The sequence below is a fragment of the Schistocerca piceifrons genome, chromosome 10 (genome assembly GCF_021461385.2).
Source record: "Schistocerca piceifrons isolate TAMUIC-IGC-003096 chromosome 10, iqSchPice1.1, whole genome shotgun sequence".
Classification (NCBI taxonomy): domain Eukaryota; kingdom Metazoa; phylum Arthropoda; class Insecta; order Orthoptera; family Acrididae; genus Schistocerca; species Schistocerca piceifrons.
In genome coordinates, this window is record NC_060147.1 from 123,275,495 (window position 1) to 123,293,531 (window position 18,037).

Here is an 18,037-nt window from a genome sequence, read left to right on the forward strand (position 1 = left end):
TTTTTTTAAATCTTGTACTTTATATGGTATATGTGAATTCCACAAACAGTTTTATTGTTTGTGCCTAAGTGTTCCTTCAGCAAGCACAAAAACTGTGCATCCTGAATCGAACGTATCACGTCCAGCAGGTTTGATTTTACACAGTTTAGTGAACTTTCCTGTGGCATTGTTGATTTTTTTGTCATATCCTCACTTTGATGGAAGCTCATCTTCAGAACACTACATCATTAGTGTTAAGAGTGTGCCATTAGACTGCAATAAAAGACATTTCAATAAGTCAATTGCTATTGGTTTCTCCATATCAAAGTATGTAATGCTTTCATAATATCCCCTCTTCTGATATTCACAACACTGGCACATGGTATAGTGTTAAACTGTCCTAGGTGTGTTCCTGTCAAATGAAGTGTTAAATTTTTAGCTCATAACCAGTACTGATGAAGGACTCAGACTTAAACATTCCAGCCAAAGCCAGAATACAAATATACTAATGGAACGGACTTACAGGTGGTTCACAGCTGATAGCTTAAACCTTAATCTTGCAAAGAAAAAAAACTGTTGAAAAGTTTCCATTCAAAGGCTTCACAGTCCAGAATTGGTATGCCAATCAGACAAAATCACAATGAGAATGAGGTCATCATCCCACTGATGCACCAGGTTGAAGATGCCTGTTTGGTAAAACACTATGTCTTGCCGCATAAAGGAGCCCATAACTGCTTGCTGCACTTCCTCGTCCAACGGGAATTGTTAGCGTTTCAGGACCATCTTTAGTAGACAGGAGATAATGATAATCACAGGGGGAGAGATCTGGACTGTAGGGCAGGTGCTTGAGTGTCCCAAACTTGAGTTGGTCTACAGTGGATGAGGCTGGTTTCCCAGATCAACAGGCATCTTGTGTCAAATCATGACCAGCACAGAACTTGGTCCATCTTTCCACGATGGTGGTTTTTGTCAGACATGCTGCCCCGCACACATTTTTAATTCTAGGATGGATGTCTTAACAGTGTTTGTCCTTTGGCAACCAAGAACAGAATAACAGCACATTGGTCATGTTTGGATGCATGTCGGAAAGACGGGAATGCCACATGGCCTTGCCTACATGTCAGTGCTTATATACCCACATCAGAGTCATACTATGTTGCATATATGCTGCAACAATGCCCTCAAATGGAAGTTTTGTGATCACACCTTACACATAAAAACACAAACAGGCAAAAGAGAAACTGGTACTACTACTACTACTACTACTACTATGTGATCAACCCCAGTGGACCGCATGCTTCTACAAGTTTCCTCCTCCATTATATTCTGTCCATTGCTGCTATCCACTATCCATCTACATCTATTGATGCTTGGTTTAAATCTTCATGCAGGCCATCCCTCGAACGCTTCTTGGGTCTCCCTGGGGTTCTCTTCCCCGTAGGTGTGAATTCCACGAGCTTCTGAGGCCATCTGCGATCTTCTACATCCACATCTACATCCATACTCCACAAGCCACCTGACAGTGTGTGGTGGAGGGTACCTTGAGTACCTCTATCGGTTCTCCCTTCTATTCCAGTCTCGTATTGTTCGTGGAAAGAAGGATTGTCGGTATGCCTCTGTGTGGGCTCTAATCTCTCTGATTTTATCCTCATGGTCTTTTTGCGAGATATATGTAAGAGGGAGCAATATACTGCTTGATTTCTTGGTGAAGGTATGTTCTCGAAACTTCAACAAAAGCCCGTACCGAGCCACATGGCTGGGTCACTGCATTTGTTTGGCTTTGACAGTTCCTGCTGTGTTGGGCTGCTGGTATAGTTCCTCAAGCTCTTGGTTGTATCTGATCCTTTATTCCCCTGTGTCTACATCCAGAACTGGACCAAAGATCTTCCGAAACACTTTTCTCTCAAAAACGAGAAGCTTATGGAAGTCCTGTTTCTGGATACTCCATGTCTCACAGCCATATAGAACAAAAGGCTGGATCAGGGTTTTGTACATTTGAATCTTGAACTGTTTAGAGAGAGATCTAGACTGAAGTAGTTGTGCAGGGCTGTAGTAAGATCAGTTTCCTGCTTGTATTCTGGCATTGATCTCTGCTTCACATGAGCATACAAAAGAATTATGTGGGAAGATCTGAAATAGGCATAATAATTAATAAATGAAAAACAACTGCATCTCTAGAGCTACAAAATTGAAGCACTGTATTACAGAAGGAAAGCCAGTATATTCATGTGCATGCAACTGTTTAGCACTGTTCTACTAGCAGGATAGGTTATAGGCACTTGAAAAAGGAATCATCACTAAAGTAATACCAGCAAAATGAAAATAAGAAACAATGATGAGATCTGATACAACGTACATACGCTGTACAATAATAGATAATAGCAAAGTGAAGACTACACTTTTTCAGACATCTTTACGAAATGGAAGAAGATAGGTTAACAAACCAAATATTCCTGTATTTTTGGAAAAGAAGTCAGCAATATACTGGATCCCAAAAATAAGAAAAGAACAGTATAAAAAAGTCAGAGACAAGAGGTGGAAATTCTTCTAGGACTAAGATCCTGTATTTAGAAGTCTATCAAGGCAGGAAAAAGGTATACATATACTGTAAAGAACCAAGAACAATGCGGACACAAGAAAGAGAAAATCCAGAGGGAGAAGATTAAGAATTAAATTTATTTGTCTCAATCAGGTAACAGTGCAATAGTGGTCTGTGTATCACCTAATACGTGGATATTTGTAGCTCATGATTTTGACACTTTATAAAGTTTGGAGTAGATTTTTGATACTTTTGTTTGCTAATTAGAGGATGTTGCATGATTTTGTAATTAGATTTTATAATTGACATAGTTAATGTCAGGCAAATACATGCAAGTGTGGTGTATTTTATTGCTTAAATATACAAAATGACCAGTTTTATGTGAAATTTGACCCTACAACAAAAATTAAAATAACAGGAGTTGTAGTAGGGGGAAACTTGTATTTACATGGTGTTAATGATATTTTTTTGTATGAATTAATGAAACTTAAGCACTGATACTTTTGAAAACATATGCAACAAATATAATTAATAATTAATTAACGTAAATTTGCATATTTTGAAAATCATTGTTAAAATTTTATGAAATTTTCTACAGGAAAGTTTTCTGTTAAAAAAATCAGTATTTTGTATGTATTATTTATTTATGGAGAGTATATTCTCATACTCAACACATTATGGATTTTTGATTCTTCATTGTAAATCATAAAAGTTAAAATTGTAAAAACGAAAAACTTTGTAGTTTTACACATCTACATAAGGACTGGCGCAAGGTTGGCTAAGAGAGTTGTTGATTGTTGGAGAGAAGTTCTCCCTTTGTATTAGTTATGTGGCAGACTTGTTTGAATCAAAAATGTATTATTCTTCAACAGTTTGAAATTATGACAGTGTTTTAAATGATGAGTCAATACATAATAATATGATGTTAAAAATGATGTTTTGCTTTGAAATTGGAATTATGCCATGGACCTTTTATGATCTTACCCAATGTGCCAAATTTAACAGATAAGTGCTTATTAAGATTCTACACTGGTAGAAAAATATTGCACCTCCAAGAAGGAGCTGAGTTGTGCTATGGTCGTATGACTAGGGCCTCCCGTCGGGTAGACCGTTGCAGGATTGACAGTCTGTCGTGCTGACCACTCAGCTACTAGGGGCGGACAGGAGCTGAGTGACTTGAACGAAAGCTGGTAGGCACGTTTCTATATCTGAAAGATGATATCTGTTCCAATTTCACACCAGCTGCATAAGAGTGGCACTAGTACAGCCACTATGATGTTGCAAATCTGGTTTGTTTTAAATACACTCTGTAATGGTCATAAGCATTAGTCACCTGTGAGACTGGAAGTGGTGAATTGATGTTAGTCAAGAACACCTTCAAGGTGACAGAGATGCCATTATCAACACCTAACTGAGTCTGAACAATGTCATGTAAGAGAGCTAAAAGAATTTGGATTTACCTTCTGTGATAATGCAGAAAGACTAGCCACTGTACATGTTTGGTGGCAGCAGTGGTCACAAGAATACATGGTCGCAAGAAGATGGAGTTCTGTACAGTTACATGGCAATACTGAGAGGGAAAACCATCACGTTTGGTGTACAGTTCTGGTGCACAGTACTGCCTATGCAGCAGCAACTTGGGCAGGGGTTGCACCGCAGTGAAACAGCAAATTGTTACAAACTGTTTTCTTCTAGGATAGCTCTGAACCAGATGCCCTGCAGCATGCACTCCACTGCCTCCAGTCCAGTGCCATTTATGACTTCAGTAGTGCCAAGCAACAGCTCACTGGAGGGCAGCATGGAGGTCTGTTGAGTTTTCTGATGAAACCCGGTTCTGCCTCGGTGCCACTGATGGCCGTGTGTTGGTTAAAAGGAGGCTGGTTGAGGGCCTGCACCCAACCAGTCTGCATGCTAGACACACTGGACCTACACCTGAAGTTATGGTCTGGGGCGAGATTTTGTATAGCAGGAGCCCTCACATGGTTATCCCATGCACCTTGAGTGCAGTTCTATGTGCCAGTCTGTTGTTTTGGCCTGCATTATCACCAGATCTATCTCCAATTGAGCAAACACAAGGTGGTTGGAAATTCCCATTACAAACTTCTAGGACATGTAGAGGGTAGTGAGTACATAACATTTTGAATAGGAACCCATGTCCAGAAATAAATCGTTTCCATTCTACGACAGTTTCAATGCAGATGATTAGAATTATCTCATCCACACCCATGTGAGGAATGTACACTACTGGCCATTAAAATTGCTACACCAAGAAGAAATGCAGATGATAAACAGGTATTCATTGGACAAATATATTATGCTAGAACTGACATGTGATTACATTTTCATGCAATTTGGGTGCATAGATCCTGAGAAGTTAGTACCCAGAACAACCACCTCTGGCCATAATAACGGCCTTGATACGCCTGGGTATTGAGTCAAACAGAGCTTGGATGGCGTGTACAGGTACAGCTGCCCATGCAGCTTCAACATGATACCACAGTTCATCAAGAGTAGTGACTGGCGTATTGTAACGAGCCAGTTGCTCGGCCACCATTGACCAGACGTTTTTAATTGGTGAGAGAGCTGGATAATGTGCTGGCCAGGGCAGCAGTCGGACATTTTCCCTATCCAGAAAGGCCCGTACAGGACCTGCAACGCGCGGTCGTGCATTATCCTACTGAAATGTAGGGTTTTGCAGGGGTCGAATGAAGGGTTGAGCCACAGGTCGTCACACATCTGAAATATAACGTCCACTGTTCAAAGTGCTGTCAATGTGAACAAGAGGTGACCGAGATGTGTAACCAATGACACCCCATACAGTCACGCCAGGTGATATGCCAGTATGGCGATCACGAATTCACGCTTCCAATGTGCGTTCACCGCAATGTCGCCAAACATGGATGTGACCATCATGATGCTGAACACAGAACCTGGATTCATCCGAAAAAATGACGTTTTGCCATTCGTGCACCCAGGTTCGTTGTTGAGTACACCATCGCAGGTGCTCCTGTCTGAGATGCAGTGTCAAGGGTAATCGCAGCCATGGTCTCCGAGCTGATAGTCCATGCTGCTGCAAATGTCGTCGAACTGTTCGTGCAGATGGGTCCCCATCTGTTGACTCAGGGATCGAGACTTGGCTGCACAATCCGTTACAGCCATGCGGATAAGATGCCTGTCATCTCGAATGCTAGTGATACGAGGCCATTGGGATCCAGCATGGCGTTCCGTATTACCCTCCTGAACCCACCGATTCCATATTCTGCTAACAATTATTCAATCTCGACCAATGCTAGCAGCAATGTCACGATACGATAAACCGCAATCATGATAGGCTACAATCTGACCTTTATCAAAGTTGGAAACGTGATGGTAAGCATTTCTCCTCTTTACGCGAGGCATCACAACAACTTTTCACCAGGTAATGCTGGTCAACTGCTGTTTGTGTATGAGAAATCAGTTGGAAACTTTCCTCATGTCAGCATGTTGTAGGTGTCGCCACCGGCGCCAACCTTGTGTGAATGCTCTGAAAAGCTAATCACTTACATATCACAGCATCTTCTTCCTGTTGGTTAAATTTCACGTTTGTAGCACGTCATCTTCGTGATGCAGCAGTTCTAATGGCCAGTAGTGTACTTAGGCGTGACCCAGTACAATTGTTGCAATCCATTTGAAAAGAATACTGACTCGTTCGGTTATTACTTATGCATTTGCATTACAACTTACACCTCGTGGTTTACATTAGTCAACAACAACAAGAACCCAGCATCTAAGGCGCCAGCCGCAATGTACCGATGCATTACAACAGTGGCTCGATGTGGCGACCACCAACATTGTTACACACATTGTACCTCTGAAACATGTTCCGGTACACTCTCTCCATCCCATCTGATGTCTCTTCAGTGTCTTGTGCAGTGGCCAGAACTTGTGCCAGCAGATCTTCGTCTGTCTCTATAGGTGTCTCATAGATTAGGCTCTTCATACGACCCCACATGAAGTAGTCCATAGGGGTTAAATCCGGCGATTGTGGTGGCCATGCGGTTGGACCACCATGGCTTATCCATCTTTCACCATACCATCCGTTGAGATGCCTCCTGACAGCCAGTGAAAATTGAGGTGGTGCTCCATCATGCTGAAACCACATTTCCTGACTGACATTCAGTGGCACAGCTTCCAAGAATGGGTCCATTACTTGTCGTAGGAAGACTAAGTATGCGGGGCCCGTGAGCTTGGATGGAAGGAGGTATGGTCCAGCCACATGACCGTCCAGAATACCCGCCCACACGTTAATTCCAAACCTGTCTTGAAATCACTGAACATGCGTGGCATGAGGGTTTTCATCCGCCCAGACATGGCTATTTTGAGCATCCAGAACACAATCCCTTGTGAACCTGCATTCATCTGTGAAGAGAACTCATTGTGGAAACAGGGGCGCGTCAACGCAATGGTGCAGGAACCATGTTTAGAAGGCAATACATTGTGGAAAGTCCTTTGGACCCATAGTGTGTACCCTTTGTAAGTGGTACGGATGTAATTGTTGCTCATGCAGGACATCCAAGATGGTACTGTGACCAACAGCCATTGCACATGCAATTGTTCGTGAACTCGTTGATGGTCTATCTTCAATGCGACGCAGTACACCTTCTTCAAATTCGGGAGTGTGGAGTTGCCTCCTCATGCTGAAGGTACCCGTTTCTCGTAGCCATTGTGTATCTTTGGCAAACAGTTTGTGCGATGGAGTGTGGCGGTGTGGAAAACGTTCATGATACAGCATACTAGCAGCTCTTCTGTTACCTCCAGCTTCGCCATACGCAAGGAGCACGTCTGTGTATTCTCCAAACGTGTCCTGCACCATGTTTCCTCTATTGATGATGCACAGTTATTGACTCAATCTCACAGCAAAGTGGACAATAAATGACATATGGGGATCTTTTGACGTAGTACATGTCATCGTGTCTACCCTGTTGCATACCAGGACAGGGAACTCTGAGACATTTCTGTTGCCCTAAGCAGACATTGATGAGGTACACATCTGAATTGAAACTGTCATAGAACAGAAACAATAAGAGTCCAGACATGGGCTCCTATTCAAAATGTTCTGTACTCACTACCCTCTACAAGTCCTAGTTTGTAATGGTAATTTCCGACCACCCTGTATATGGGACATCAGGCAACTACTCCATCGTCATCCACAAACACCATTTACTGTCCCTTCACTGTCTAAGTACAACAGGCTTGGAAATTCACCCCACTACCTGACATCTGACAACACAATGTGTGCGCTATCGCAAGCTTGCACTCAATGTTCTGCTGGTTACACAGCTTATTATGTACCAGTATTTCACATTTTCAATGGCTTATCTCGCACATAAATTAACCTATGACCTTTGCAATACTAATCACTTAAATATGTTACCTAAACAGATGTATTCCCAAAATTTAGTTACTTTGCATTAATAATTTTTAATGTTGCAATTTTTTTCTGTCAGTGTATATACTCCTCCTGTCAAACCATTATGTGGATTCTTCTTCTTCTTCTTCTTCTCCTCCTCCTCCTCCTCCTCCTCCTCCTCCTCCTCCTCCTCCTCCACCTTTCACTCACTCACTCACTCATTCTCCCTCTCCCTTCTTTTTCTTTTTCTTTCAGCTTTATGCTCCAAATTAGATAGGAGGGTATACTAGATGAGCTGGAATGGCTGGGAAAGAATATGTTGCAAGCAGTGTGTTGCTCAGTAAGTTTTATTGACGGCTGTTATACACTGGAAGACTGAGCTCGGCATCTACTGGCGGCGCCTGCCGTGCTGTCCCCTTCTCCTGGTGGCAGCACCACGGCGGCGGCTGCTGCTGAAGCTGACCAAGCTGACTGTACGGTTGCCCAGTGGCTGCAGCGGCCTCCGGTTCGAGATCAAAAGGCTGCCGTCCTCTGTCTTCAGGGTGCGGAAGGCAGCCACCTGTCGGCATCAGAATGCACTCGGTATGGTGTGGCCCCAGTGAGTCAATGACAGTTCCTGTACACCTCAGTATCAAACTGCACATTGTACAACACTCATTTTAATGAAGAAAGCAATTCCATATTTTAATCAAAAACATGATCCATCAAATCATATGTAGAGCATATATAATAACAAATATAAAAGAAAGCTAATAAAATGTAATTAAATTAAGTCAGGTGATGTGGACACAATTAGATTAGGAAATGAGATAGTAGAAGTAGTCAACAAGTTTTGCTATTTGGGCACTATAATGTAATAGACTGAGATTTACTTATTGTAGTATTGGATACATCTGGTTACTAAATGTAATGATACGTTACAACTTTCATTGTTTTGTTTTACATTTAGACTTGTGTTTATTTCCACCTTTCGTGTCATAAAATGGTAGTTGTAGTACTTCATCTACAAAAATTACTATAGAAAGCCTGCTTACAAAGTTTCAAGAACTGGTTTGAAAGAATGATTCTAGGAATATACCATAGCCCCCTACTTATCACTACTGTAGGTTTCATGAAGCCAAGATTACATTAATTACAGCATCCATGCAGTCATTTAAACAATAATTCATTCCACATATCATACATGAATTTTATCTATCGTTGGCACCTTGTCCTGCGGTTACGCATGGTCGGCCATGGTTAATCGGATTGGGCGTGTTAATTGGAAGGGGTGGCCGGATGCCCTTCCTGCTGCCACCCCGTACCTCCCAGGACGGAATTAGGGTACCCCAGCTGTCTGCATCTAGTGTAAATCATGAAATAGTGTGAATGTGTTTCAAATGTCTGTGAGGCGTGTAACTGAGGTGGGACGTGGGGACCAGCCCGGTATTCACCTAGTAGTCTGTGGAAAACCGCCTAAAAATCACATCCAGGCTGGCCAGCACACCAGCCGTCGTCATTAATCCACCAGGCGGATTCGATCTGGGGTCGGCGCGCCTACCCAAGTCCAGGAAGCAGTGCGTTAGCGCTCACGGCTATCCTGGTGGGTACATGGCATACATGAATGTAATGACAAAAAACACTAAGAACTGGTACAGTGGAACATATCCTCTGCCATGCACTGTATAGTGGTTTGCGGAGTAAAGAGAAAGCTGTAGATACAGTTTCAAATTTCATATATGCAAATTTTCATTCTGTAAAAACAACAGTTTCTAATCGAGACAGATGATGATTCACTCATGTAACATTGTTTCGTAAAATTAATAGACAGAAAGTTCAAGAAAAACGCTGAGTATAGTCGTGACTAATTACTGAAATTGTTAACAGTTCAGTAGATAATGATCTTTAACAGGGGTAGTTGGATACACCAAATAATGTAACTTAAGCAGCATCTGTAAGTGGCTGTAATTAAAATAATTAACCACATTAACTTTTGCTCCAACTACCTGAGGTACATAGTGGAGGTTCCTGCAATATGTGCATTACACAGGACTTTCAAAAAGAGGTATTGTGAGATATAAGAGAAGGTAATAGAAAACTGGTGAGTCACATTGGTAGTTAACAATATGGCTAGCTTTCTAATGATTTCACACCTTTCCCAGTATGGAAATCATAAGCAACACTATGACCTATTCCACTAGCACACAAAAACAAAATGGAATAAACGACGATCTACACACCTTTGTAAACACCTTAATCTTTCTAAAATATAGGTTCCCACAAGGGTCAGTGCTGGGTCTGATAATTATCACACTCTGCTTAAATGATACTGCAGTGACTTTAAAGACAATTAAAACCACCGTAATGCTCATAGATGACACAAACACACTACTCACGGGTCCCAACTCAAATTTAGTAGTCATGTCAGATGCTATCTGAAAATGCCTACAATTGTTGACAGCTAACAGTTTCAGTCTTAAGGTCACAAAGAATCTAACAATTTCTAACAAGGAATAATGACCTGTTGACAATAGAAGTATATATTAATGGTCACACAGTAAATGACACATCACTCAAGCAACCTTAGTGTGTTGTACACTGCACAGGCCATATCGGTTCTCTCACCCGATGCTATAGTCAGGTGTTTCTCTTAAGAATCGTCAGGCGCATTTTATTTGGTGTTTCAGCAGATAATAGCAAAACAGATACTTCTTGTCTCATGCGACGCCCATTGTCAACAGATAGCATTGGTTTGTCTTCCATTACAAACAGAATTCTTTTTAAATCAGAATTTTATGTGCTCGTTAGACAGAGCACTCCCAAATTATCCTAGTCCGATATTCGTGATATGGGCAAACAGAGGCGATAAAATGCAAAGAATAAACAGCAATCCAGCAGCGCTCCATGCATGGCGGTAGCAGTCAGCGCGCACCAGAGCACCGCTGTCTCTGTTGGGGTACTGCGTATCCTTCATGTTTTACCGTCGCTGCAAAACATACCGTATCAATATCATAAATATTGCACCAGGCTAATTTGGAAGAGCTCTATCGAATGGGCACGTAAAATTCTGCTTTAAAAATAATTTTGTTTGCAACAGTAAACAAATTCACGCTTTCCATCAGCTCTGGGCTTCATATGAAAGTCGTGATGAGCACTATTTGTTTGGGGCGGACTCTAGCTACAGAATGATGCAAATATGAAAAACACTAGAAGAAATGCCCCTAACGAACTAATTAACTAGTAATTAACTATATATATAATTAGTTAATTAGTTCGTTAGGGGCATTTCTTCTAGTGTAGTATATTAGAGGGTGGTCTATTGATCGTGACTGGGCCAAATATCTGACGAAATAAGTATCAGACGAAAAAACTACAAAGAACGAAACTTGTCTAGCTTGAAGGAGGAAACCAGATGGCGCTATGGTTGGCCCGCCAGATGTCGCTGCCATAGGGCAAACGGATATCAACTGTGTTTTGTTTAAATAGGAACCGCCATTTTTTTATTACATATTCGAGTAGTATGTAAAGAAATATGAATGTTTTAGTTGGACCACTTTTTTCGCTTTGTGATAGATGAGGCTGTAATAGTCACAAACATATGGCTCAAAATTTTAGACAAACAGTTGGTAACAGATAGGTTTTTTGAATTCAAATACAGAACATAGGTACGTTTGAACATTTTATTTCGGTTCTTACATTGTGATACATGTATCTTTGTGAACCTATCATTACCTGTAAATACCACATTAATGCAATAAATGATCAAAATGATGTCCAGCAACCTCAATGCATTTGGCAATGCGTGTAGGACATTCCGCTCAACAGCGAGTAGTTCGCCTTCCGTAATGTTCACACATGCATTGACAGTGTGCTGACGCATGTTGTCAGGTGTTGTCTGTGGATCATGATAGTGAATATCCTCAACTTTCCCCACAGAAAGAAATCTGGGGACGTCAGATCCGGTGAACGTGCGGGCCATGGTATGGTGCTTCGGCGACCAAACCACCTGTCATGAAATACGCTATTCAATACCGCTTCAACCGCACGCGAGCTATGTGCCGGACATCCATCATGTTGGAAGTACATCACCATTCTGTCATGCAGTGAAACATCTTGTAGTAAAATCGGTAGAACATTACGTAGGAAATCAGCATACATTGCACAATTTAGATTGCCGCCGATAAAATGGGGGCCAATTATCCTTCCTCCCATAATGCCGCACCACACATTAACCCACCAAGGTCGGTGATGTTTCACTTGTCGCAGCCATTGTGGATTTTCCGTTTCCCAATAGTGCATATTATGCCAGTTTATGTTACCGCTGTTGGTTAATGACGCGTTGTCACTAAATAGAATGCGTGCAAAAAAATGTGTCATTGTCCCGTAATTTCTCTTGTGTCCAGTGGCAGTACTGTACACGATGTTCAAAGTCGTCGCTATGGAATTCCTGGTGCATAGAAATATGGTATGGGTGCAATCGATGTTGATGTAGCATTCTCAACACTGACGTCTTTCAGATTCCCAATTTTCGCGCAATTTGTCTGCTACTGATGTGCAGAATAGCTGTGACAGCAGCTAAAACACCTACTTGGGCATCATCATTTGTTGCAGGTCGTGGTTGACGTTTCACATGTGGCTGAACACTTCCTGTTACCTTAAATAACGTAACTATCCGGCGAACAGTCCACACACTTGGATGATGTCGTGCAGGGTGCCGAGCAGCATACATAGCACACACCCGTTGGGCATTTTGATCACAAAAGCCATACATCAACACGATATCAACGTTTCCCGCAATTGGTAAACGGTCCATCTTAACACGGGTAATGTATTACGAAGCAAATACCGTCCGCACTGGCGGAATGTTAAGTGATACCACGTACTTATACGTTTGTGACTATTACAGCACCATCTATCACAAACCGAAAAAAGTGGTCCAACTAAAACATTCATATTTCTTTACGTACTACGCGAATATGTGATAAAAAATGAGGGTTCCTATTTTAAAAAACACAGTTGGTATCCGTTTGACCTATGACAGCACCATCTAGTGGGCCAACCATAACGCTATCTGGTTTCCCCCTTCAAACTAGACGAGTTTCGTTCTTTGTAGTTTTTTCGTTTGATGCTTATTTCGTGAGATATTTCGCCCGATCACTATCAATGGACCACCCTCTATATATAGTGTTTTTCATATTTGCATTCTGTAGCTGGAGTCCGCCCCAATATACTTTACTTCTTGGTAAAAAACAGGTAGAGCACCCAAAAAAGGAGGGGAAAACAAAATGGAACTGCATGTGTAGGGAGAGTATGTGATGTTAATGCAGTGATTGCAAAAACAAGTCAAATTTGGAAACAATGTGGCAGTATGAGCCCACTTATCACTGTGTAGTTGTTCCCACCTCTGGCCTCGGTGCATGCATTGATTCACTGTAAGGTGTTATGAAGTCATTATATTCTCTCCTGAGGCAAACTGCCCCACAACTGTTTCACTGGTCCTTCATATAGTCGATACTGGCTCTGCGATAGTCTGAAGACTGAGGTGTCCCACTTATGTTCTGTTGGAGATAGGTCTGTAGATCTTTGTGGCCACAACAGTACCTTGACATCATGCAGACAGTTCATAGAAACACATGCTGTGTGTAGATGAGCACTGGCTGCTGAAAAATGACACCACAATACCATTGCTTTGAAAGATAGTACGTGAGGTCAGAAGGTGTCCGAAACATGCTGTTGTGCTATCCAATAAGAGATAATAGATGAGGATGTAGGTTGTCTGTGGCATACCATTGTATTACTATGAGGAGCGGTCTAAAAGTTTCTTGCTCGAGATAGTTACCGAAAGGTCTCGCTCAAACAACACCATAGTGACCCTCTGTAGGTATGCAAGTCAAATTTTGCGGCTCCAGCTTCATTAGTTTTGCCGCTAGGCTGTGTTCTACCGTAGTGTAAACAAAATGGAGAGTATCGAGAGAATCAACAAGCGTGTTGTGATTGAATATCTTCGTTTGAACGAAATAACGCCAAAGGAAATTGCGGAGGACGTGCGGAATACTTTTAAGGATGGTGCTCCGTCTTATGCAACAGTGAAAATCTGGATATCCGACTTCAAACGTGCAGGAACGAGTGCGGAAGATGCGCCAAGGAGTGGAAGGCCTGTCATTAAAACAGTGACTGCAATTCAAGATACGATTTTGCAGGTTCCTCGAACAACGTCGCAACAGATTGAAACTACATTGGAATCTCCCATGTGGGTGCTCATGACATTGTTTTGGATATTTTGGGAATGCAGAAAGTTTCATCTCGATGAGTACTGAAAGACCTGAATGCAGATCAGAGACGGGAACATGTGCAGTGTTGTGAAAAAATCGTCTGCAAATCTGAAGTGAAAAAGGTGGCTTTCTAGCAAGGTATGTGACAATGGACGAAACGTGTGGTCTCCACTTTGATCCTGAGACAAGTCACAACAATGGAAACATCCTTCATCCCCTACCCACAAAAAAAAATCTGGGTGCAAAAATTTGCCGGTAAGGTGATGGCATCGCTCCTCTGGGATGCAGAATGAGTAATTATGGTGGATTACTTGCAAAAGGGCGTAATTATCAATGCATCACACTATCCTGCGCCATAGGGAAGAGATAAAGAAAAAAATGCAGAAAAATTGGCGAGCAGATTTCTTTTGCATCACAACAATGCACCAACGCACAAAGCCCTCGCAACACTGGAAACTCTGTGTGACTTTGGGTTCGAATAATTACATCATCCACCATATTCTCCAGATGTCATTGCATCAGACTTTTTTCTTTAGTCAAACCAAAAAAAGAGACCTCAGAGAACGACGATTTGATAGTGATGATGTTGTGAATGCTTGGTTGAACTTGGCATCGAAGACCTTTTATTAGAATGGTTTGAAGAAGTTACCTGATCGAGCCCACAAATATGTTAGTCTGTATTATATTGAAAAATAAATGGGTGTTGTGAAATTTATGTCTTTCTTTATTTGTAAGGCTAGAACAGGGGAGCGAAAGGCTATTTACAATTTGTACAGAAACCAGATGGCAGTTATAAGAGTCGAGGGGCATGAAAGGGAAGCAGCGGTTGGGAAGGGAGTGAGACAGGGTTGTAGCCTGTCCCCGATGTTATTCAATCTGTATATGGAGCAAGCAGTAAAGGAAACAAAAGAAATATTTGGAGTGGGTATTAAAGTCCAGGGAGAAGAAATAAAAACTTTGAGATTCGCCGATGACATTGTAATTCTGTCAGAGACAGCAAAGGACTTGGAAGAGCAGTTGAACGGAATGGACAGTGTCTTGGAAAGGAGGATATAAGATGAACATCAACAAAAGCAAAACGAGGATAATGGAATGTAGTCGAATTAAGTCGGGTGATGCTGAGGGAATTAGATTAGGAAATGCGACGCTTAAAGTAGTAAAGGAGTTTTGCTATTTGGGAAGCAAAATAACTGATGATGGTCGAAGTAGAGAGGATATAAAATGTAGACTGGCAATGGCAAGGAAAGCGTTTCTGAAGAAGAGAAATTTGCTAACATAGAGTATAGATTTAAGTGTCAGGAAGTCGTTTCTGAAAGTATTTGTATGGAGTGTAGCTATGTATGGAAGTGAAACATGGACGATAAATAGTTTGGACAAGAAGAGAATAGAAGCTTTTGAAATGTGGTGCTACAGAAGAATGCTGAAGATTAGATGGGTAGATCACATAACTAATGAGGAGATATTGAATAGAATTGGGGAGAAGAGGAATTTGTGGCACAACTTGACTAGAAGAAGGGACCGGTTAGTAGGACATGTTCTGAGGCATCAAGGGATCACCAATTTAGTATTGGAGGGCAGCGTGGAGGGTAAAAATCGTAGAGGGAGACCAAGAGATGAATACACTAAGCAGATTCAGAAGGATGTAGGTCGCAGTAAGTACTGGGAGATGAAGAATCTTGCACAGGATAGAGTAGCATGGAGAGCTGCATCAAACCAGTCTCAGGACTGAAGACAACAACAACAACAAGGCTAGAAACTTTTCCACTCCTGTCGTGTTGTTATAGTTTCCCCAATACCTACATGCCATGACTTGAATTCAAACCTAATGATTTCGGACACCAAGACACCTTTAGTAACATTGCTATGCCTCTCAAAAACATTGGAAGAATGTCTGACGTCTTGCCAGGTCTCTACCATATTTACCAACAATGTTCATCTGGTGTGGTGCATAACCACAATTCAATGTTGAACACAATGCAACGCCATTCATTGGCAGTCCACGCTTTCCAGTCATGACACTACTCCATTTGTGTTGTGACGATAATGGCAACCTGTGCATGGGACGGTAATTACCTATTCCAGCTACTCCGGGTCTTCGACCAACGGTGTGGCACGACACAGAATGTTCTTGGATGGCAGATACAGATGTAAAGTGATCACAGTGTCCTCGGTACACAATACAGCGATTAACACGCAGTGTTTCTCAATATTCTCATCGAAATTGTTACATCCAGGTATTTTTACAAGTCAGCTGAATCCAGTTATGACTCACTGATGCTGTAGTCGTGGGATAGTACTTGTCAGCGTTTTTCGGTTTACGCAACTGTACATTTCTGAATATTTTAAAGAAACTTGCCAGTATTTGCACCACTTCGAAATATTATCAAAATATGTAGGATGTCAGTGAAGATTTTTTAAAGACAGTAGTTCATTATACAGGGCTGTCAGAAGCAGTCTGAAAAGCTTTCGAGGGTACTGCAGGGTAAGAATGTGCTGAGAAATAACTATTAAGAAAAAAAATTAGATACGTTGCGCCGTTTCCGATTAAATGAGTACTGAAGTTAGTCAGTCAAGTCATTGTGCGCGCAAATTCAAGAGGTCTACCAGATACTACCGTTCTTGTAATGTAAATGATAGCAGCCGAGACTGTTCAGCATTTGGCTCGAATTCAATCCCATGTCCAATTTTTGTATCCTGCTCTTGTGCGGTTTGAGGAAAACAAACTAAGAACACATTTGCTGTCTCCGGCGGGCCACTTGAATTTGCGCATGCAGTGGCCTGATTAGCTAATTTCACTGTTAATTAAGTCATAAATGGCGCAAAGTATAAAGTTTTCTTCTTAATAATTATATTTAGCACGACTTCACTTACAATTTTTCAGACTGTTCCTGTTAACTCTGTAAGTAGCTGAATCATTGTTTACTATAAATATAGTGTTATAAGTCTTTAAAATAGAAGATGAAAAGCACGAATTCCAAATGAGAGGTAAACAGACAATTAGGGGAACGGTGAATGAAATGCCTGATAGCAAATTCACATAGGAGCAGTCAATACGGGTTCCTAGTGAAGTATGGTACACCATACATTATATATTTTATTATGTTGCTGTATTTTTACGGAATTGGTACTTTCTTTCATACATATTAGTCATTAAACAACATTTGAAATCATTATCTGCAAAGATAAAGTCTATCATATCATTTCTTACACACAATTACGAATCTGTACAAACTGGAACATTGCGTGAAAATTTTTGTCTTGGGTAAGTTCAACAGCTTCATATCCAGGAAGGCAGATATTCGTTCATGTAATGCAATGTTTGGTATAAAATACGTTGAATTTTAGAATAGAAGTTTCTCAAAAACATTGTAAACCTCATAGTTAATCGTCAAAATATAAGTAGTTCAAATATTCATAAGCTTTAACGCGGTCTTAAAGATGCATTGATGTATACACCAGTAGTATTTCAGTATTTGTACATTAGTAAAAGGCACTAATAAAACTGGTTAACGACTTCTTTCAAAATTTTTGTGTTTCTTATTCCATTGTTAAAAATTAATCTTATGAAACTTTGTACAGGTAAGTTTCCTGTTTAACGAAAATCGTTATCTCAAATGGGTCATTCGTTTACGCAGAATATGTTGTCATAACTAAAACTTTGTGAACGTTGAATTCATCGTTGTAGATAAAGTTCATAAGTTAAAATTTTGACCATACAAAATTGCTGATAACTGATAATCATTTATATGAAAATGGATGCGAGACGAAAGGGTATTTGCTTCATGATCCAGGGTAACTGCAAAGACTTCAAGTTCGTATCAGTGGTGTGCTATATTTGTATCAATTACTAACACAGTTTGTGAAATTTGGATGCTGTCT

The 18,037-nt window shown here is 41.1% G+C and overlaps 1 protein-coding gene across 1 annotated transcript in view; it reads right to left on the reverse strand.

Annotated features, from left to right (window-relative positions):
• Positions 1-8,238: 8,238 nt before the first annotated feature.
• The window catches only part of LOC124718920 (carbonic anhydrase 1-like), a 106,148-nt gene continuing 96,349 nt past the window's right edge, over positions 8,239-18,037 (reverse strand). The window contains exon 7 of the mRNA XM_047244575.1: positions 8,239-8,466. Coding sequence (XP_047100531.1) covers positions 8,296-8,466 — 171 coding nt within the window. The 3' untranslated portion in view covers positions 8,239-8,295. The remainder of the gene's footprint in view (positions 8,467-18,037) is intronic.